This window comes from Heptranchias perlo, chromosome 13 (genome assembly GCF_035084215.1).
Source record: "Heptranchias perlo isolate sHepPer1 chromosome 13, sHepPer1.hap1, whole genome shotgun sequence".
Taxonomy (NCBI): domain Eukaryota; kingdom Metazoa; phylum Chordata; class Chondrichthyes; order Hexanchiformes; family Hexanchidae; genus Heptranchias; species Heptranchias perlo.
The window spans coordinates 38,689,912-38,714,007 of NC_090337.1; the positions used below are offsets into that span (position 1 = coordinate 38,689,912).

The 24,096-nt window shown below is 38.5% G+C and overlaps 1 protein-coding gene across 2 annotated transcripts in view; it reads right to left on the bottom strand.

Annotated features, from left to right (window-relative positions):
* Positions 1-5,677: 5,677 nt before the first annotated feature.
* Positions 5,678-24,096, bottom strand: part of veph1 (ventricular zone expressed PH domain-containing 1) — a 182,657-nt gene continuing 164,238 nt past the window's right edge. For both annotated transcript variants that reach the window (XM_067994664.1, XM_067994663.1), the window contains 3 exons: positions 17,663-17,780; positions 8,149-8,285; positions 5,678-6,903 (listed from right to left, as the gene is read on the bottom strand). In XM_067994664.1, coding sequence (XP_067850765.1) covers positions 6,667-6,903; positions 8,149-8,285; positions 17,663-17,780 — 492 coding nt within the window. In that variant the 3' untranslated portion in view covers positions 5,678-6,666. The remainder of the gene's footprint in view (positions 6,904-8,148; positions 8,286-17,662; positions 17,781-24,096) is intronic.

A 24,096-nucleotide genomic window follows, 5' to 3' on the forward strand; every position in this document is an offset into this window, starting at 1 on the left:
CCTCAATGACCACCCGTCGATATACCATTAACATTTGACTCGTATAAGTTTTTACAAGTAGCATAATGGTTTAATTCCTTACCTTTCAGTATTGACAGTAGTAAAATTGTATATAATTTTATAATCCTTAATTCCTAATCTCAAAAAAATACTTAATTCAGCATCCCTCAGTGGCAGAGTTCTGATCCTAACATGATCTGAACTATAATGTTATAGAATATTGGATGTTGAATTTTTTGAGGGGTGATGATGGTGGTTTTGAAAGGGAGGGGAACATTGCCAAAGTGGGGAGAACCATTTACAATAATGTTGCTAAGTAACTTTGCACACATGATCACAATATTGATAGAACTGTAAGTCATGTGGGAAGAATCACTACAAAATTGGATATTTCAACACATATTCTTTGTTGCATTTTTGCAAATATTTTATTACCTTTCTTTTTAGTATACAGGCACACCTCTCTCTCACACACACTCACAGAAAATCAGGCATGGAAGTTACTCAGGTATGGTTAAAATAACTTTTATTCAGCCGCAGAAGTGGCTTCATCAAGGTCAGGCCAGCAATGCCAGCTACAATATTGATAAGCAGACGGTTTAGAAAAATAAGCATTTATATATAAATAAAATAAAAATCTACATTTACCTGATTTGTATTACATAAACTAAAGCACGTGAACCTGGTTACACCCCCAGTTTTAACCAATGTTTCTGTTCGATTGCAGGCACAGCTTTAAACATTAATTTTCTATTTTCAGTTCCTTCTATGTTTCCTTCATGGTTAGAGGTGTAGAACACAATGATTTGAGCAAATTCCTGTCATAACAACAACACCTTACATTTATATAACACCTTTTAAAGTAGAAAAACATCCGAAGGTGCTTCACGGAACCCTAAGGAAAAACGGGCACCAAATCAAAGGAGGAGATATTAGGAGGGGTGACCAATGGATAGTTTCTATCTCAGTGACAAAGAAATCCATGAGCTCCTCAAACAGGTGTAGGAGGTAGAGAAGAGGGGTTTAAGGAGACAGTTTGTATTAGAAAAATGGAGCCTGTGGTTGTAGTTGCCTTCTAGAAAAATCCTAGGGGAGTGGGTAGGTTTGGCAGAGGAGAGCAAGGACCGTTATAGCTTGTTATGGTCAAGCTAGATCTGGCAATTGATGGCTAAGCCAGTTAAGCATTTCCTACACAGTTATCAGGTTGCCTAGCTCAGTTTAGGAAATACTTGTAGCATTCCAATAATATAGCACAAAATGACGTCACTATGTAACATCACCTCACAACAAACAGCTGGCAAGGATGCACCCTCATTCATTTACCTACAATGGTATTTATACACAATGCAATTTTGATACCAGCAGCTTTGTAAAGCCAATATCAAAACTAAAATAAATGGTATGGATTCAACTTTTGACTCTGCCAGGATTAAACAAATCGGGATGGAAAATTTTCAGCGCACACAACTATTTCAGTTTAACTTTCAGCAGAGTCTTATTTTACATGAAAGGGAAAGCATATATATCAAATCAAAACACAACAGAAAGTTATCCACAGACACACATCAAAAGAAATGTTCACACTACTATCAATGATGTGTTATAAGAATATTTTGACCCTAATTCTGGAAAACTGCGAACTAATGAAACCTTTTCAGCAGCTGTCAGCCACGAAGGAGAATGTCTTTTTCCTGTTATACACATAACATAACAGGTGACTGAAATGTTATAAAGCATGTACTTACTGCAAATTGGAACAGCATTAGATATACCAAATATATCCTTCCTTTTAATGAGGTGTTTTCTGTGATTCTTTAAGTTCCCTGCCAGATAAAGAATTATGACAGTGTTTGGTTTGTGCTCTATTCCAGCTTCAAGTTAGTATTTTATAATAATTGGTGTGTGGATCAACGGAACATATAGAGATCACATGAGGCTTTTCCAGTCAACACATTACATGCTTTTATGTTGCAATTTAAAAAGAATATAAAATATTGGCAGTTCTTTCTCATGTTCCTTCCATGCAATAACCAACTTTGCTTTCATTATAATTAAGATGTAATTGGATTAAGAATGGCCCAATAGTTCTCAACACACCTTTATCAATCTTTGGGACATGACTGACAAAATACTGCATTTTCTCACTTTCTTGGGCTGCTGGTGAGTTTTCTCATCAGGCACTTTGCACTTCATTTGTTGCCCAATAGCAGGTTAGAAGTGTAACCTGTCACTAATGACATAACCAGTTCAAACTTCAATGCTTTGTCTCCCAAGTGGTAGAAAAAAACAGTATCAGTTTTTAGACAAAGATGGATTTTTCACATGAGGATCCCAGCTTCAAAGTGGACAGTTGATGAATGGAGATATCAGAATAATGGTGAGTTCCCCATCTCCAATTTTCTTCTGCTTTCTCTTGTATGCACTAACTCTTCTGGCCTATGATTCCACAAGTGCCATATCTCAGCCAAGTGCCCAGTCTTCATATGTGAGCCTGGACAGACTGTATCAGCAGGGTATTTGACCACATGGGATATTATAACCAAACCTGGTCCTGTCCTCACTCACTGTCCACACACAGGCACTTTTCAGCAGAAACCAGTAGAGGGCAATTACAAGTGGAAAGTCTGGCTGAATTTTTACCCTCCCGAGCTCTAGGTTTCAACTTCCTCAGCCAGATGTGGGATAGAATTTAGGACTTTCCTAGTTTGTATGGCTCAGTTCTACACCAGGTAATGCATGTATCTACTGAGCTATAGGGAACTTAAAGAGTAAAATGGAGATTATAGATAAAAATAAACTAGCATAAGAATTAAGAGAAAGTGGAAGAAAGAACAAGGAAAGAAAAAGAGGGGACAGGCAGAGCAATCTTTTTATAACTTTTTAATTTTTCACTCAGTATTTTCTAACTATATATTTTATTACCATAACATGACAATTGTAAAGGTACTCGTGACATCTCAGTAGCCTAATTTCAGGTGATTTTCAACTTCACATGGTGTGAGCTGAAATATATATTTTTAAATTGTCAGCATCTGTGGGAGGATACAGAAGTCCCTGGAGAAGTCAGTATTATTGCTGCTATTCAAACACATGCACCGAAATGTAAGATTATATCCTAGCCTTGGCTGTTGAACTCTCTCCAATCTTAAGGACTTTTTTTTTGCTCTCAGCTGGGCCTCTAGATAGAGCATTGGACATCTGCTAGGAAAGAGGAAGGGGGAACCCCATTTTAGCAGATCAAAGAGCAGCATTTACTGCAACCATGAAGTCTTCATCGAACCCTCTTGACTGAAATATAATGGTAATATGTACATAAGAAGGAAAAACACAGGCAAAACTATATTCAACAATGTGTTGTCTAAACTTTGACCATCTGTCCTAAGAAAAGTTATTGACAAGAAATCCATTTCAAATTCATAGTATTTAAAGAAAGGAACTCTATTTGTAAGAATTGCTTTGTTAATAATAACTTATCTAGTGCCTTCTCATATCCTTAGGATGTCCCCAAGCATTTTGCAATCATTGTATTACTTTTGTAGTGCAGTCACTACTGTTATAGGCAAACATGGTAGCCAATTTGCGCACAGAAAAATCCTACAAACAATAAATGAATGAATGACTATATTTGCCAGGACATCTTCCCCTTTATGTACATATCACATTTCAGAACTCTCTGGTCTTCTTCAAATAGTGCTATGGGATCTTTCGCATCCACCTGAGCAGGCAGATCTCAGTTTAACATCTCATCTGAAAGATGACAATTCAGTATGTGTCAGAAGTGTCAGCCTAGATTATGTGCTCAAATCTGTAGAGGGCCTTGAACTCACAACCTTTTGAATCAGAGGCCATCAAATAAGTCGAACTGATACTGGCCGAAACTTCCTTGGAGCTGCTCCAGCTTTGCCACCGTAACTTTACCGGAAGTACGACAGAACTCTGTTTACATATGTAAACTGGGTGTTCACTGCACATCTGGTAAATTTACTTCGACGGAGAAGGGGCAGCTCCAAGGAAATTCCTGGTCTGCATCGGTGTGATATGGTAGATTGCCTTTGTTTTCTGAAACCAGCATTCATGAATATAATGAAAATGATGCAATCAAAAATGAAAATAACAAATGAGGAATATTTACAGTAAGAACAAGTACTACAAAAATATTTTGCAGCCACAACGCTGGAAATATTTGTAAAACAAAATAAAACATTCAGCTAATAAATTTCTATAATGAAATTGAATAAGATCAGCTGATGAAGATTTATTCAACTTATACCTCAATGCTTCCAATTTTTCTGGATACTTTATCCCAGTAATCTGCATATTCCAATTATTTTCATGTAATTTTACACCTGTAACGTTGGATACTGTACATGTATACTCACGTCACATCCCCGCTGTTCTTAACCAAGGATTTCTTCAAATTACAGCAAAGCCATTTTGAGAAGATGATATTCACAGTTGATGAATGGAATCAAATAATAAAATGGGGGATGAATGCTAGATATGTATGCGGAGTCACTTGTAGGTTTAGGGACCTACCAAATTTATTCATAGCCAGAGCCAAAACAACTGAGTACCATATCTTTAATTCACCACATACAAACTATTGTATATATTATGCCACAGACTGAACTGTTACACTGGACTAACTAAGTATGTGAGAAAGTAGTTTTCACGTGATTCAATCATTCTACAAAGGGCTGAGGAAAGGTTTTTTGTTATTAAAATAAACCTAAATCTAAGGGTGTAAATAAATACAGGCTGCACTTTCTGTAATTTTCCCTTTTACAATTGTTCCCCCTTGCCTCCATCTCCTGAGGATTGCTTATTCTTCATGCATAAGTTCAGACAGTGAGCATCAGTGGTCTATGTGACCATGGGACCACCACAACAACTGAGGCTAAGCCTGATGACCCAACCCCCACATATATACACATACACGTTTTCCACCAGACTGGATAGTGATAAAGGGGTAAATTTTAATCCCAAGAACGGGTGGGTTGGGGGCGGGTGGGAAGGTAAAAATTGTAAAAAAAAAAGTAAAACCTGCCTGCTACCCATCCACTTCCGGTTTTAATGGAGATGGGTCAAGGGGCGGGTGACCAACCCGCTCTCAGGAGGTGGGTCGGTCACTGCAATTTTTTAAGGAGGCTGTGGGTCTCCATTTTACAAGCATTTTATTCCTGGGGGCTGGGATTCCCGGGCCTTTCTGATTCACACCACGTAAGACGAGCCGAGAAGTCCTGGATCGACTGATGAGTGCCTTTATGGCACTGCTTGTGGGCCAGGGGGAGCAGGAATGCTTCCACCCGGCCCAACAAGCTTACCTGCTGTGATTAGAGCCCTGCAATTGGGCTGACCTCCCCAACCCACGATCTCCGATCACCCTCCCCACGATCTCTGACCCCGCCCCCCGCGATCTCCGAGCCCCCAATTACTGACCCCCGACCCTCCCTGATGACTGACTCCCCACCACTGCTGACCTCACCTCCCCCCCCCACCCCCGCCCCACCCTGGATCTCAGACTTACCTGCTGGCATCTGTTCCCTGGCTGTTCTCCCTCCCGTCTGACTGACAGCCAGCCTGCCAATCTGGCTGGCTGTTGGGCGGGAAAGCCCAACAGAAAAAAATTGAAAGACATCCTTGTGTCAAAATCGTAAGGACATTCAGGAAAGCCTTACTTCCAGGATTCCCATCCGGAAATCCCCCCCACTGCTCTCTTTCCGGCTCGGTGTTAAAATTTACCCCAAAGTGTGGGAAAGTTGGTAATTTCTTGTCTTTACCTCAGAGATGGTGAAGGCACTTGCAGTGTCCCTATTATAGCCTTAGAGATGATTTGGGATCTTTCTGTTCTGTCAGTTCAGTAACACCTGAGATGGAGCCATTGCTACTGAGCCACTGGGAAAGGGAGTGAAGTTTCTGTTCCTCAGTGGGTCATAGAAGCTATCTTGACTGTGCAATAATGAGCAAAGTCAAAAGCTTCAAGCGTTATAATACACCCTCTCATGATTATAAAATGCAAGCAATTTAATAATATGCTTATTCTGAGTCATGTGTTGAATTTCATTAGTGCAGTTTAGATAACAAAAACCCACATGTAATGTGCTAACACAATTTAAAGCAAGGCATTCACTATTTTAGAATAATTTTCTTTGATTAAAATTTTGAAACTGGAGCAGAAAGCAATGAGATGTTTGATGAGAACATCAGGTACAGTAGGTAGTGTTGTGCATGAAATGCATCTTAATTTTTTTTCTAGAATTTTATGAGTTCAGAAATATTGCAAATAAAGTCAAGCTTTTTAAAATCATGTGCTGTATTCATTGCTGTCCCATTTGCTTAATCACTTCTGAACATTCCAGCTTTTCAGTCTTTCAGATATTGTTAACATAATTCTTTGAAAGTTCATATGGTAGTGCTGATTTGACTTGCATCTCAAAAGCTCCTGTGTCACTGATTTTTGTACTAAATACTAATGTTTGTTTGATATCTTTGACACTTGCACAGGGATACAGTTCCAGTTTTTCTCCCATATTTGCTATTGCTACCTATCATTTTAAGATTTAATTGATCTACATTGAAATGTATCTGCAAAAACTATGCAGTGGTTCATCTTGATAGTTACTTCATTGCCAATCTATCCATTCTTCCAATTTATCTCAAATTTATTCATAGGTAAGTTGTTGCTTCTCTGCTTTCTCTTTCTTTTGCCTGAGCCACTGCAACATTGATACACTGTAACCACTCCTCTGCATTCTTCTCATCCTTTGCCTTGAAGACATATGTCTTGTTGTCTGTGAAGATTTCAAAGGCTCGAGGAAGACTACGATCTCTCCGCTTTTTAGCGATGACCTTTACACTTTGTACCTTGCTCAGTTCAATTGGACAATCATCTGGATCGTCTTTCTGAAAGACAAAGACAGAGCTGCATAAAAAGTGACACACAGGATTTGAAAATTTCAACCAGCATTTGTTAACATTTCAAATAATCCTTGTGTTTCAGTTTACATGTTTCACACATTCGATATTTCATTGGCGAAACATTATTTTTCTTGCCACATTTTGAGGGATGCAAATTTGTTTAGTAAAATTTCACATGTTGATTGTGTCCAGGACATGCAAATATTACTATTTTGTCCCTCTTAACTGCCTACATAAATTAAGTGGAGTCATCAAATGTGCCAAGTAAAATAAGAGTAAAGATCTGGCAAGTCACATTTGTTTCTTCACCTCTTCTCAATTGACTCTGCTATCAGTGCCTTGTGCTTCATGTTTTGGACGAACATAACATTCTACAAGCATTCTCCTTTCTCCTTTATTTTCGCTCTTTTATTCATTACTTGATCGTACCTCTTTTCTGTACCTGTCTTTTTTTCCTCAACTATTATTTTCGTGATCACTTTTTACATTACTTTAACATATTTACTTTATGTTCACTTTTAATTCTATAGTCACTTTGACTCATGCTAAATTATTTTTTAATATCTTCTGCTTGAATTTTTTTTGGCTTGCTTTGTTAGCGGTTTCTTTTCTCGAGTGAAGCTCTGAGCAGTGATTTTCTCAGTTTTCTCATTCTATTTTTAATTGCATTTGTTCTGTTATTTGTATTGCTTTTGCTTACTTCTAGATTTTGTCACTGAAATGAAGTTACACTACCCGTAGGCATGGCTGAAAATCATTTTAATCTTAGATAGTTAGCAGCTACATATATTCCAAATAGTCATTTGGTTTTGATTTTCCTTTATGTAATGTAAATGGAGTTTTTCAAAGCAATGCAATTCATATTATGTTGATGACTAGTGTTGATGACGGAATTAATTGAAGTCTCTGCTGTCAGCACTGAGCCTGCAGCTCCTCCAAAAGCCCCCATAAGTTCCATTTCCATTTGCCAATTTAAAACCTCATTTTTTTGCGTGTTTTTCAGGGTTATTTTTTAACATTAAAACCCAAGAGAAAATCAGAGTGGAAAAAACTAGGCTGGAAATTGGTAAAAACTGATTTTAAAGATGATATACTTTTGTCAGCAAATGTTGCTGAATAAACAATATCACTGCTCAGAACTTCACTAGCAATGATCAAAATACAAATCAATGCAGAACTGATTCATTGGCTTCATTAATTTAATCTAATGAATCTTCAACATCTACCTACTGATTTTCCTTTACGAAAGAGAAGCTGATTGCCAGCCAGAGTGAAATAACGGGTCTTCCATCTCTTTATAAACTTCCATCTCACTTGTTTTTCTTTGAGCTTGCCTTCGATGAGTGGTTGACCATCCTGATTTACAACTATTAAAAGAATAAAAAGAATGATCAAAAATGCAAATTTAAAAATAAATCTGAAACTGCAAAGTGAATGTATGTTGTAGGCTGTGGAAATATACTACATATTTAATCTAATACCCCAAGATGTACACTGAGTTCATACAAGCTATTTGGCATTAAGCTTTTCACACTGTCCTTTGAGCTTGTGGTTTATTACGAACACATAATATGTGCCAGACCAGAAACAATTCTTTATAGGTGTGGCATTACGTTAGAATATGGAGTTGATGAATTAGAGATTTATTTGAAATGTCATGTGGAAATTGTAATTAATTTCCTTCATGACCCTTGAGATTCATTTATCCTTAAGGAACTCAAAGAAGTTAACAATCAATTGGTCACGGATTCCATGATGATATAATACAACAGGGAGATTCTGATTCTCAGAAACATTCTTAACAATTTGGAATATATTTAATGAGCTATAATAAATATGGATGCCAGGGGATTTTTCAAAAGTGGAATTTACTGTTAAATCTAAAAGAATAATATGAAGAAAAACAAGGAGTTCTACCATGAATAATTGTTTATTTCTTTTTCTGCATCAAGGATCTATTGGTCATATAGGTAATCTCAGGCCAATTTAAAACACTAATATTTCTTTGTTTCTTACATCTCAGGCTTAACCCTAATGCTTCTTTAAGCTGCTTTTAGAATCTCTGAACATTAAACCACAATATTATGTTACATGACTACATAACAAAACACATAACAGATTTCATTTTAGCCAGTTTCTAAACTTTTTATCAAAGATTTGGAATCATAAGTGTTAAAGAATGGTAGCTTGGCATTGTGAGTATAATTGGCGAAGGAAAATACTGCTGTGATAACTAGACCGTTTGAATGATTTAAGTTCAGATTCACAGATCTCGTTTGTCACAACTTGTAGATAGATACTCAAATTGCCTTGTACAATCTATCTACATTCTATGATTCACACTATAAACCATTCACAAATTACAATTTGTTATTGAGAAAAAAAGGCTTGTTCTAAAAACTTTTAAATATCTTGTATAATTTTGCTTAATATTTGAATAGATTACGTTGTGTGCTTCCGAAAAGTTGACTGAAGTTATCATACCACAGTTGACTCTCAATCAATGTATTATTGGCTTGCAAGAAATATCAAGCTTGAATATGGATTTCTACATTGACTGGAAATGGAGCTCTGCAATTCTATGCTTGGATTGGAATTATGATGATTGGATTGAGGAAAATATTTATCTGAGCTACAGTCTACCAGGAGAGCACTTTTCTCAAAATCTTGCCAGGGTTTTTTTGTTTGGAGTTTTCCCCTGTTCCTGTTTGCGTTATGTTTTATGCTTGATAGGTTTTTTGTAAGTTCAGCTTGTTCCATTGTTGCTGGATTTTATTACAAACCAATGCTTACAGCAAAGCAACCAGAAAGTGACAAAACAATGTCAAATATAGACTCTGTTCAACACACAAAGATTTGTCGTAATGAGAGTTTTCTTGAGTGTCATTTATAGGGCTATTATGTTTCTATTAAAAAAATCTGAATTTTCTCTGGACAATTTCAGAGCATTGGATTAAAATATTTTAATGCCTTTACATTTTGTATGGCTTATCTTTGAAACTTTATTTAAAGTGTTTTTTTAAAATTAAGTGTCTGCTCCCATTTACTGATTCAAATATGGATTTTGCTGACTGCTGAGGAATGCTATTAATGGCATACAAACAACCCAGTCACATAATTTACTTCATGTATAACTTGGCCACATTGTGGAGATAAAACCACAGGAATCTGAGGTTAGGAATACAATTTTTGGCAAAAGACAATCAAATGCAAATTGAATTTGAAATAAAAAGAAATGTCTGTGACTTAACTCAAGTTAAACTACAACAGAAAAAAATGATTTCAAGTTAAAGGGATTCAGTGTCTGCTGTGTGTACTTGACAACTCTGAATTAAATATTTTCTTCAAATTTTATTTGATCATTTTAGTTACTTGTATTAACCAGCACCTAATTTTTTAATTTAAAAATATTATAATACAGAGCAAAAGAAAATGGTGCAATTTGGTTCTGCATGCAGAACCATACATACATAATTCATATGTAAGTGAATATATCTTTATTGCATTAAATATTCACCTTGGAAGTATTCAATACTGTGTCCACCACCTTAAGACAATAACATTTATAGACTGTGGCATGGAATTGACTATCGCATCGAAATTAGTACCAAATATGGAACTGGACTCAACAAGATTTTCATCTAAAATTAACAATTTTACTGGTTTCCATAATCTTGAGACTTCAAAATTCTTATTTTACTCGAGAAGAGCAAAAATATTGCCGCTCATTTTGTTTCTCATAGTGATCGATGCAACAATGAAGACCACTCTTTTCCATTACTTAAGCAGAGATAAATGTCGGAGTAAAAACCCAGATAAATAGAAAGTGTTAGGCAATTTTTCTGGGACAACATACTGGGAGCAATTTTTGTCTCCCCACTGCCCCATTTGCACCTAAAACTAGGGTAGTAGGGGGACTGAAATCATGTGGAAAATAAAACCACCAACTTACCACTGGTTGTTCACTTGTTCCGATTTTAGAGTGGAACTTGATTTAGATGGCCAGGCCTCCCGCCAGAAACAGGTGGGGGCTTAATGAATAAATGTTAATTGGGGTCAGATGAAGTTGTCAGGACCCTCAACGCCATTTTTGTCTTTGCCCAGGTTGCTATTTACCATTGCTTGTAGTGGCTGTAGAATGTTATGAACTCTTAAGGTGCTTCTGGCAATATAAGTCTTCCTTCATGGGACCATTCTGGCAATTCCACTCTGGCTTTGATAACGTGCCGCATAGTAGGCTTATCATCAAGATTGCGGCCCATGGAATAAAGGTGGCAGTAGGAACATGGATACAGAATTGGCTAAGGGACAGGAAACAGAGAGTAGTGGTGAACAGTTGTTTTTCGATCAGGAGGGAGGTGTACAGTGTTGTTCCCTTGGGGTCAGTGCTGGGACCACTGCTTTTCTTGATATATATTAATGACTTGGACTTGGGTGTACAGGGCACAATTTCAAAATTTGCAGATGACACAAAACTTGGAAGGGTAGTAAACAGTGAGGAGGATAGTGATAGACTTCAAGAGGATATAGACAGGCTGGTGACATGGGCGGACACGTGGCAGATGAAATTTAACGCAGAAAAATGCAAAGTGATACATTTTGGTAGGAAGAACAAGGAGAGGCAATATTATCTAATGGGCACAACTCTAAAAGGGGTACAGGAACAGAAAGATCTGGGGGTATATGTGCACAAATCATTGAAGGTGGCAGGGCAGGTTGAGAAAGTGGTTAAAAAAGCTTACGGGACCCTGGGCTTTATAAATAGAGGCATAGAGTATAAAAGTATGGAAGTCATGATGAACCTTTATAAACCTCCACAACTAGAGTATTGTGTCCAGTTCTGGGCACCGCACTTCAGGAAAGATGTGAAGGCCTTAGAGGGGGTGCAGAAGAGATTTACTAGAATGATTCCAGGGATGAGGGACTTTAGTTACGTGGATAGACTGGAGAAGCTGGGATTGTTCTCATTGGAACAGAGACTGTTGAGAGGAGATTTGATCGAGGTATTCAAAATCATGAAGGTCTAGACAGAGGAGATCGAGAGAAAAACTGTTTCCATTGACGGAAGGGTCAAGGACCAGAGGACATAGATTTAAGGTGATTGGCAAAAGAACCAAAGGTGACATGAGGAAAAACTTTCTTACACAGTGAGTGGCTAGGATCTGGAATGCACTGCCCGAGAGGATAGCATGCCGGAAATCCCAAGAAAACTAATACTGAATCGGGGAACAGGGACTTGATAAAATTAATATAAGTAAAGCAACAGTAATAAAGAAAATAATAGCACTAAAGAGTGACAAATCCCCAGGACCAGATGGTTTCCATCCCAGGGTTTTAAAGGAAGTAGGTGAGCACATTGCAGATGCCCTAACTATAATCTTTCAAAGTTCTCTAGATTCAGGAACTGTCCTTCTGGATTGGAAAATTGCACATGTCACTCCGCTTTTTAAGAAAGGAGAGAGAGGGAAACCAGAGAATTATAGACTAGTTAGCCTAACATCAGTTGTGGGGAAAATGCAGGAGTCTATAATTAAGGATAGGATGACTGAACACCTCGAGAATTTTCAGTTAATCAGAGAGAGCCAGCATGGATTTGTGAAAGGCAGGTCGTGCCTGACAAACCTGATTGAATTTTTTGAAGAGGTGACTAAAGTAGTGGTCAGGGGAATGTCAATGGATGTTATTTATATGGACTTCCAGAAGGCATTTGATAAGGTCCCACAGAGACTGTTAGCTAAGATAGAAGCCCATGGAATAGAGGGAAAAGTACGGACTTGGTTAGGAAGTTGGCTGAGCGAAAGGCGACAGAGAGTAGGGATAATTGGTAGGTAATCACATTGGCAGGATGTGACTAGTGGAGTCCCTCAGGGATCTGTCTTGGGGCCTCAATTATTCACAATATTTATTAACAACTTAGATGAAGACATAGAAAGTCTCATATCCAAGTTTGCTGATGACACAAAGATTGGTGGCATTGTAAGCAGTGTAGATGAAAACATAAAATTACAAAGCGATATTGATAGATTAGGTGAATGGGCAAAACTGTGGCAAATGGAATTCAATGTAGACAAATGTGAGTTCATCTGCTTTGGATCAAAAAAGGATAGAACAGGGTACTTTCTAAATGGTAAAAAGTTAAAAACAGTAGATGTCCAAAGGGACTTAGGGGTTCAGGTACATAGATCATTGAAGTGTCATGAACAGGTGCAGAAAATAATCAATAAGGCTAATGGAATGCTGGCCTTTATATCTAGAGGACTAGAGTACAAGGGGGCAGAAGTTATGCTGCAGCTATACAAAACCCTGGTTAGACCGCACCTGGAGTACTGTGAGCAGTTCTGGGCACCGCACCTTCGGAAGGACATATTGGCCTTGGAGGGAGTGCAGCGTAGGTTTACTAGAATGATACCCGGACTTCAAGGGTTAAGTTACGAGGAGAGATTACACAAATTGGGGTTGTATTCTCTGGAGTTTCGAAGGTTAAGGGGTGATCTGATTGAAGTTTATAAGATATTAAGGGGAATGGATAGGGTGGATAGAGAGAAACTATTTCCGCTGGTTGGGGATTTTAGGAGTAGGGGGCACAGTCTAAAAATTAGAGCCAGACCTTTCAGGAGCGAGATTAGAAAACATTTCTACACACAAAGGGTGGTAGAAGTTTGGAACTCTCTTCCGCAAACGGCAATTGATACCAGCTCAATTGCTAAATTTAAATCTGAGATAGATAGCGTTTTGGCAACCAAAGGTATTAAGTGATATGGGCCAAAGGCAGGTATATGGAGTTAGATCACAGATCAGCCATGATCTTATGAAATGGCGGAGCAGGCACGAGGGGCTGAATGGCCTACTCCTGTTCCTATGTTCCTATGTAATTTGCATCCAAAGACTGCTTAGATTTTAATGTTAGAGTTGACGGTACAGTTGGCTTTTACCAATATTAAAATAAATGAAGTTTATAAAAGGGTAACCTGAGAACTAGTAAAGCTTTGCACTAGTAACTGTTATACTGGCATGAAGTCAAGAGCAGTGAGACTACCTCCTCAAGGTGGTCAAAAATTGCAGAAATTCAAATCTGATGACTCAATACCTGGATATATTGCATTATTGCAAAATTTGGATTCTAATTGACCTATAAAACTCTCAATACATTCTCAAAATGTAGTTACTGAATATTAAATATGAGTGGTCCCTAAAGAGCAGTTAAGGTTTTGTGCGCTATTGATCAACTGAAAATACCACAAATCTAACCAGCAAAGACCTAAGCTAAAACTAACATTGTACTGATGTTAAAGGGAAAAAATCTTCTGGTTTCACCAAAGGAGCTCAGTGATTTGTTAACAAATGGATGTAATCCTATTCTGTTCTGTTCTCCTGTTCCGACGAAAGGTCTTCGACCTGAAATGTTAACTCTGTTTCTTTCTCCACAGATGCTGCCTGACTTGCTGAGCTTCTCCAGCATTTTCTGTTTTTATTTCAGATTTCCAGCATCCACAGTATTTTGCTTTTGGTTTTAATCCTATTACTGATGGCAAAGGGTGTTGACATATTTATCTTACCACATTAAAATCCCTCATCAAAGAAGAATGAATTAAACCCAGGGATGAAAAAATTACCAGCAGGAATGCCAGAAAACCTCTAGTGAACACAGAGGTATTCAGGATTTGACCCTTTTGAAAAGATCAGAAATATTTCTGCACCACATCCAAAAGTTATGTGTTCCTCATCAAACTCTTTGTGTTCAAGAATGTTCAATACCCAGCCTTTCTTCCATCTTAATTAATTTCCTGAAATATAAATTGTCGATTTAATTCACAGGATCACAGCATTTTACAGCACAGAAGAGGCAATTCAGCCCATTGAGCCCGTGCCAGCTCTCTGAAAGAGTTATGCACTCAGTGCCATTCCCTTTCCCTATAGCCTTTAAAAGTTTTCTTTGTTAAATAATTATCCACTTTCCTTTTAAAAGCGATTATGGATTCTGCTTCCACTATTGTTTTTGGTAGGGCATTCCATGCCCCAACAAACCTCAGTGTAAAAAAAAATCACTTAAAGCCTTCCTTCATTCTTTTGGTGATGATTTTACATTTACGAGCTCCAGTTAGTGACTCATTGACCAGTGGAAATGTTTTTTCCCGATTTACTTGTTAATCCTTGCTCTAGGATAGCAGGATGGTTTGGGTCATAAACTTCTCCATGGCAACAATTCAATACTGCTCCGCAATCAGAGAAGAGAAGGTTAACCTTTATTGTTTAGGATTGATCCTCCTGTCAGATAACCTTCACTATACCCCAGCTCCCCCGACCACATAAGTGAAACAGCAGACTATATAGCAAAACCCAATAAGGGTGAACATGGCATTTAATTCTGAGATTAAAATTCTGAATTTTATTGTCCAACACCATCATAAATACTGTCATAGAAGCAGATCTTTATACATAGTGCTTTTAGAAGAAAAACAAAATAAATGGGGCCAGATTTTGCTCTCAAAATAATGGTGAGGCTAACAGCACTCGCCCTTATTTATGTGCAAATGGTACAGCAACTTCAGGTGAGGGGCAGATGTGTGGTTAAACGCGAATATCCAAAAATTGCTGTCCGAGTTGTGCTGCTCCACCGCTAGCTTCACGAAAATGGCACCTCGCTGTCTGCCTCACCATTGAAATACATTGACTGTATTTGTGCGGTAGATATGAACTAAACTCACCACAGAAAGTTAAGTTAAGTCATTTCAAGTCTAAGTAACTTTTTCACAACGTGATAAGTGTTAATTACTGCCAATCAACCTCTCGGGCACTGAAAATCAACTATTACAAGTGTGGAGTCTCATTCCTTCAGCTTTTAATTGTTGTTGGAGATTTTAAAAATGTCAAATTTAAAATGAAAAAATATTTTTTTTTACTTTTCCTTGCTGTCTCTTTTTTCTCTCTCTTAATCCAATCTTTCTTTCCATCTCTTTATTTCTCTTCCTGTACCTGATTTGACATTGAATTCATCCACTCTAATTTACTCTTCCTTCTCAGTCCTTGTGCTGTTTATTTCACAATCCTTCAAACTGATTGGTTAAGGAGGTACCCTGTTGCTTGCCTTGTTCACTCAGGTCCCAGATACCCTGTTTCCCTCACTGCGACGTTATCACCTTGCACTTTTAGTAACTTGCCACACAAAAAATTGAAAAATCTAAACGTGCAAGGGCAAGACTTATTAACAGCAGACGTCGTTAGTTGCCTTGTTACAGCAAAATCTGGGCCATGATTGTGTGACTTTTGACTAACAAAACTAAAACATTACTCTAAAAAGGTTCTGTGCAACAAGATAATGTACCAACTGAGTTTTACTTTGCAAGTTATTGCAAATTTTAATCAAAGATTCCATTAAAATACTCCTGCAAGTGAAGGTTTTGAAATGAAACCATGGAATAATATTATATGAATGCTTAAAGTGTCCGTCTGAAGTTTCTCCCTCTGCTATTTTAGTGGAGGCATTATCCGTTTAAAATAAATAGCAAAGAGAGGAATTTAAGAATACACTGGCCCCATGTATTGCTCAGAGCGACGAACGAATGGTGCTTGATGCTCCATAGATTTATACTCACCCACAAACTTACTTTTGTTCGGCAACTTCCTTGAACAATGACTGAAAACAGTATGGCGTTAACTCCTGGGAACCTAGGACCTGTGTGAAGCGAAAGGATCAATCTCTCCCCTCAACCAATCAGCTTGAAGCAAGCCATGTAGTGAGAACCAGGAAGTGAAGCGTCTTTCGCTAGCCGCGCAGACTAAAAACCAGGAAGTGCCCGATAAGGTTAGTAAATTTATTATAAAAATGATAAAGAAAGTGAAATAAAGAGAGGGTAAGATTAAGCGACTGAGATAAAAGAGACAGAAAGAAAAAGTAAAAAAAACTATTAAAATCAGGAGTAATGAGACTCCACATTTTTAAAAGTTAATTTTTAGTGCCAGAGAGATTGTTTGGCAGTCATTAATACTCATCATGCTGTTAAAAGTTAGTTTAGACCTAAAAAACTCAACATACCTTTTTTGTGGACAAGATTAGTTAGTTTCCAGCTGGGCAGGAGAGCATGTTCACATCCATTGATTGCAGCTGATGAGGTCCCTTTAACGTGAAGCTGTCAGATCAGCAGGGAATCAGGAAGAACAAGTTCCGGATTTACGCGTTTGACCGCGTGTGTGGTCGCCGGAACTTGCTCTTCAATTTGTCCGTTAATGATGGTGAACGTGTTAGGCTCACCTTTAATTTACAAGCAATTTCTGACCCAATAAGTGTTTGTGCACTGTGTAATATAGGACCGAAGTGTATCAACTTTTAAACTACGTTTCTGCTTTTGAACAATGTTATTCAAATTCAAATGAAATTTCACACGTGAAAGCCATTTTTAAATTGTGAACCTTATTAAAAATATAGAGCAAGAATTATCATTGAGCTACACAGTGAACAGAAGCAGTCCCAGAACAGAAGCCTGTGAGATACCACTACATACTTCAAACCACTCTGAAAAACTGCCCTTAACTCCTACTCTCAGTTTCCTCTCTTGTAACCGTTTTTTAACCCAATTTGCTACCTTCTCCCTAATTCCAACCCCACTTAATCTTCTCCGATAGTCTCCTGTGTGGTGCATTGCCAAAGGCCTTCTGAAAATCCAGGTACACCACATTTTTAAAGTAACAAAGACGCATTTTCTGGGTAAGTTTTATGTACAACTCTAGAAAATACTGGTGTTCTTACCTGTTGCCTTTTCAGGATTGTTGCACATGAAGCACTGCCAGACTCCTGCTTCCTCACTGTAGCCAAACAGGTCAAAAAACCTCACTTCTTCAAGATGCATCTGCAGACTGTCCAGATCCTGTTCAAATATTAATATTAAAGTTTATTATGCTTAAGTCCTTGTTCATTAAAAAACAAGGACATATTGATAGTTTTGGTTTTTGTTCACTGAGAAATTCAGTTTGTTAGCTCAGGAATTACTGGAAGAATTCAGATGATTCTATTTTTTTTCTCTTTCTGAGAAGCTAAGCATTAATTTTTCTTGCCATACCCTGGTTTTCCCAACAAGAGTTGACAAGATTGGCAACCTGATCCAAGATCCAAGTTGAAGCTTTGAATTGGCTGCTGGAAGATGTGCAACAATGGTCCAAGCAAAACCCACCATCACCCTAGATCTTTTTTTTCTCCCTGTGGGAAGCACCTGGCTTGCAACTGTTGACTTCCCACACCATTACAGGTTGATATCAGGAATCCCTCTGCATCCTACCTCTCAGCAACACACATTGTTATGTTCTCTGAATTACCGACCAGCACTCTACTGCTGTAACTACAGTGCTGTGCTCTCATCTTAATGTAAACATTATTGCAACTCAAACAGCACTTAGAGGATCAATGAATTTTAAGAGTTGCTACTTCGATACAACACTAACATTAAACAACTCTGTTTAAAGATAAGGTATGGAAAAAATTAAAACTGAAATTTAACTTCAGTTAAATAAAATACCAAACAATATTATTTGAAAGCTGCACATTTGACATACTGTGACTAGAATAAGTAAATTAGCTTTACTAAGATTCTTTATAATTCTATCTTAGGACAATACAGGCCAGGACCATTGTCTCCTGCAAACTTCATACCAGTTTAATTTTTTGTGCCAGTAGACTAAGAGAGTCTGATAGTGGAGAGAATTTCTATGACAGCTTTTCAGGTTAAACCCTTAGATAGGATTAAATAAATTTAACTTTTTACAGCTCTAAAAAAACTGCTGATTAATTTGGACATTTCTAATACTGGCTGCACTTTTATGGCAGGTCAATGGTATCTTAAGAGTGAAACATTTTGAGGAGCAGTCAATAGCCTGGGGATAGGACTTGTGAAGAATAAAACACTAGTCAGACTGGGTTTTTGGTTACTTTTAGTTCATAAATCATATCTCATGAAATCTTCAGAGTTGGTTGGAACATGTTCTCAGTCATCTATTTCATCTATATTACTGAAATAATAGTCAAGATAAAAGGTAACAGATGGCACCTTGTATAATTAAAATAATAAGCACTCATGCCTCTCTTGTTTAGATTTTACAATTAATTGTTAATCCATTCACGAGATGGTTGGAGCTCGACAAGTATACTCTACCTTCCATTTGTTCCATGGAACTAAGTTTTTACTTTGGATAATCTGTTAATGACTTTTAACTCCAGCTGCAATCCATTTCAATGATAAAAATTAGCATATCATCTTATTTTGAGTACACAATGGTCAAATGTCTAATAAATCTAACTTCACTTTTAAAATATACCATAGAGCTTTATAGGTTGTTCTTTGATGTAAGTGGCTTAACGACAATTTAGTGTTATTTTGGACCAAAACAAACAAATAAGAATTCAAGTTAAGAGTAATTTAATATTCTGTTCCTTCTCTAGTTTTATAGCAACTTTTTCCTCTGACAATGTATACTACTTTTTACCTTAGTGAGTAGACATTCACCTATATCCTATTGATTACCAATACTATCATGAAACTGGTGAAAGAGATGCAAGAAAAATGTTGACTTGTCCACTAACATTTCCTTTCATCACTCGACTCTCTTCAGTGTTATGAAAAGAAAGACTTGCATTTATATAGTGCCCTTCATGACCTCTGGACATCCCAAAGCGCTTTACAGCCATTGAAATACTTTTTTAGAAGTGTAGTCACTATTGTAATGTAGGAAACGTGGTAGCCAATTTGCACGCAGTATGGTCCCACAAACAGCAATGTGATAATGACCAGATAATTTGTTTTAGTGATTTGGGTTGAGGGATAAATATTGGCTAGGACATTGGGAAGAACCCCTGCTCTTCTTTGAATAGTGCCATGGGATCTTTTACATCCACCAGAGAAGGCAGACATGGCCTCGGTTTAATGTCTCATCCGAAAGACAGCACCTCTGACAGCACTCCCTCAGTACTGCACTGTACTCTCAGCCTAGAAATTGTGCTTATGTCTCTCAAGTGGGACACTGGAGTTAAAATGTTCTGCAGGAATTTTATTTTTCCATTTCAAGCTTGTTGAAGAGAATTAAGGTCTGTTTGTTGTATTACTGGCAGTCCTCTCTGCTGAATTCCACTTAAATGCTCCAATTAATTTGAATTGGAGTAAAAGTAATGGCAGAACAGCAAATTCTGAACAGTTTACACAATGAGCAGCATTGCTGGTGTTTGTATTTGCAGAAGGCAGGGGACAGGAGGGAGTGCAGATTCTGCAAAGAGCCTTTATAGCCCCTGGCACCAAAAACCCACAGAAATGTATTTGCCAACTCAGGAGTAACTCCTGTATTTGACTGTAGAACAGTGTATGCAACACCTACAGTTACTCAAGGAGATTGTAAATCAGTCGTGGCATCTCATGGCACTGCAGCTGGGGGGCAATCCACCACAAGCACAGCTCTGACTGTTGCTCTTAGTGACCACAGCCCTGAATTTTTATGTTTTAGGGTCCTTTCAAGCTCCCAGACAAAATTGACAGGAATGAGCTGTTCCTCGGAGCAGTAATGCACGAAAAATGTCAACAAGACTCTGCTACGGCATATACCATACTATGTTCACTTTGGCACTGGGCCATAGCGGCAATGATCCAGGCAGCAAAGCTTCTTTAATATTGACAGTTTCCCAAGGGAACAGGATATCATTGATTGTGTACATGTACCCGTTCAGGCTCCACCAGGCCAAGCCGTCAATGCGTAGATAGTATGTGATGCCAAAATAAGCATTCTCCAATAAATGCAGGTATCACGGGATCTATCATGTCTCTTACATCCTGTGACAGCCCAATATGGAAGATCTGCTCCAGACTGATAACAGGATGGACGGATAGCTATTGGGGATTCTGGCTGTCCTCTTTGCCCTTGTTCTGACAACCAATAGGGCTGAGCAGCATTATAATGAGGCCCATGACAAACCAGAAATGGAGGTACTGTATTGGTTTATGTTACAGGAAAAGGGGAGAAACATCAAATGCTTAAAGTACAATGCTTTTCATGTAAAGGGTCACCTTATATTCACCTTCTATGGTTTGTATTTCTTCTTGTTGGTGTTCCAACACTACCTCTGCAACTAAGTACTTTTTCACCCAAGATGTATCTGCAGACACTGTCACATTTAATGCAGCCTCAGGGCTGCCAGATGGAGGCAGATTGCTGTATGCAAGTAACCTGGGATGACCCTGGTTTGAAATGTTGTTGTCCTTCCTTGCAAATATTTGGAGTTAAATTAACTCTGTAGTTACCCAGGACACTCGTCGACAGGAGTGCTAATTGTGACATCCCAAGCTTTGCAAACCAGAGGATAAGATCTCAAGCAGTGCTCGGCGCTGCATTATAAGTGATCTTTACAGTTGAACAAGCTCTTGCATTTCCTCCCTGAGGCTCTCCACTCTATCCTCCAAATAATTAAAGCTGGCCTTGGCAGCTTCTTGCACTTTGGCACTCAATGTATCCAGAATAACTGCGCGTGCAAGCGTTACGCTTGAACACACTGTAGCTATGCTGCCAGTGATTATGGGTGCAATGTTCACCATGTCAGCATGAATTTGGGAAAACCACTGCTTCATGATTCCATTCAGTTGGCCTATATTAATGGATATCTGTACTTCTGCATAGCACCAAGACTTGCATTCAAACTGTGCTCCATGGAGCTGAGTGACTGTTTTGGGCTCACATGTTTTGGCATCCTCAGTTCCAAGGGACCAGCACAGAGATCTCTGACCCTAAGCAACATAGGAGTGGCAAATGGCTTAAATCTCAGTAAAGAGCCTGTTCCCCTGTCTACAAATTGCCTTGGGTCCACCCCCGATCTTACAGTGTTCCACCATCATTTAGTAAAGCGTGTTCTTACTGAGAAAGTGAGCTGATGGTGTTCTTAGCACTATGGGAAGTGCTATGTGAAGCTGACTGTGCTGACTGAACCTGTGTGGATTTGCTTTTCTAGTCAGTCCCAGCCTCCTGTGTCACTAAGTGCTGATTACGTCTGTCAAGAGAACACAGGTGGAAAATAAGCTGTGGTATACAGGGTGTTGTTTGCTGTGGTAATGACAATTCCATTGGTGTAGAAAGGAGGCCAGCTTCTGAAAGGTGAGTTATCAGATACCACTGACACATTTCTTTGTGGTTGCAGACCCTATCGCTCTGGAGAGCCAATTTCAGTGAGCATTGCAGGCCCAATAAAGTTGTGATGTGGAGATGCCGGTGATGGACTGGGGTTAACAATTGTAAACAATTTTACAACACCAAGTTATAGTCCAACGATTTTATTTTTAATCCCACAAGCTTTCGGGGGCTTTCCCCTTCCAATAAAGTTGAACATGCATTCTTTCCGGATCTACAGGGGCTTCATAATGAAAGGCCACCACTAGATGTCTCTGCTCTAGCAGTATGTACAACTATGGCCTACAACAAGCAGAATGATAGCAAGGTCACAAAAATGCATTATTATGGCATATAGGTTATACTTTGCATATATTCAGTAACATGTCCTACTTAGCCTAATTATCCTGCAACAGCCCACAAAGTTTCTTTTTGCTACTCACAATTGCACATGGCAGACAGAAGTGCAAAGCTGAGCTGGCCTTTACCGATTTTACCATCACATATTTTCCCAAATATGCAGCACGTACTCAGCTATTTCAGGTTCCCATAGCTAATTAGCTCATCCATTAATAATTGCTGAATCTAGCTCAATATATAGTATGTCTTTAAAATGACAGTGTCACTTATTTTATTTTAAGGCAAACCAGCTGTGACTATAGCAACAGGACTCTTCTAAGACTATGGCGAGAATAAAACCTGAAGCTCTATAGTGCAAGGATACAGATTCCACTGCAATCATTTAACTTGGTAGTTTTCTTGATGTCACCAAATTTTTTCTGCACTCTCATTATGCTTCTCCTTGATTCAGACACAGAATTGACACACTAATCTAGCTTTTTCTGCTCCTGGCTGTTTGTTCTGTCAGTGTAAATTGATCAGCTGAAAGCAGAAAATGTCTGGGAGTTCTGTTCTGCCAGGATTCTGCCCAGTTTCCACCACAATATAGTTTCTGGGAGACATTTCATAAATATGTTTTGTTTTGATTTCTTTTCCTGCTGGCACTGTGGTTCTAATGACCCTATGTGCCAATTGCTGTATTTTTTTTGCATGCAGCACCAATTCTGGTACCAATGGATTTTCCAATGGGAGATCTTTAGAAGATGAGGAGGACCATTGAAGAGATATCAGGCAAGTCAGGCTGCACAACTGCTCTGTGCGCATCTGCATTCCCACATCTGTCGATACAGGTGAACAGATAATTAGTGCACGCAGATATTCCACTTCCCTAAGAAGGCTGGAGCAGAAGAACCAATGGCACCATTAAGAATTCCAGACCAACCAAACTTAGGAGCACCCCAATCACAGTACATCAGTCTTTCAGTGACACTGCATGAAAAAAGGCATCAACTATTTCATCAGGCCCTGGCATAACTGTTTGCAATGACTGCAGAGAATTGTCTTCTGAGGACCTGGGTTTTCAGAAAGCTAGATGCAGAACTGCATCATTGGCTGCAAGAACACCTGCAGGTACAATGCAGCTTAGAGCTGGCACATCCAGTGACTATAATGGTCAGCTACTGACTAAATCATGGTTCTATCTCCTTGCTGACATGCTGCAATGCTGATTTATGATGATCGTGCCATGCAATGACTTAAACGGCAATCCTCCTTGCAACTATTTCTTAAAGCACTATTTGCACTTCAGCAGCCATCTTTCATGGTGCTGGGCTGCTCTGTCATTAGCCTGCAGATTTATGCAAGTACCAAAGGTATTCTTTCCCTTCATTTTTGCCTGCTACTTCTTAGTCCTCTCCCCTTTCAGCCTTGACAAAGGCTGCTAAAAGGTTGAGATGCCTTCTGCGCCAACAGCTTTCAGAATTTTTACCCTATTGATTCTGACACTCTCATTTAATTGTTCCCTTCCATTTAAATTTCACTTACATGCAATTTTCTGCTCCCACCACTAGTGTGCTCCTCCCACCTGTCTAAATATGCACCTGAAGCAATGCACAAGCTAATCTGGGAAAATTACACGCAAACACTCCACCAGAATTTCAGTCTATCTGAAAACTGCCAATAACCTTGCAGTCTAAACTACATCTGTATTAG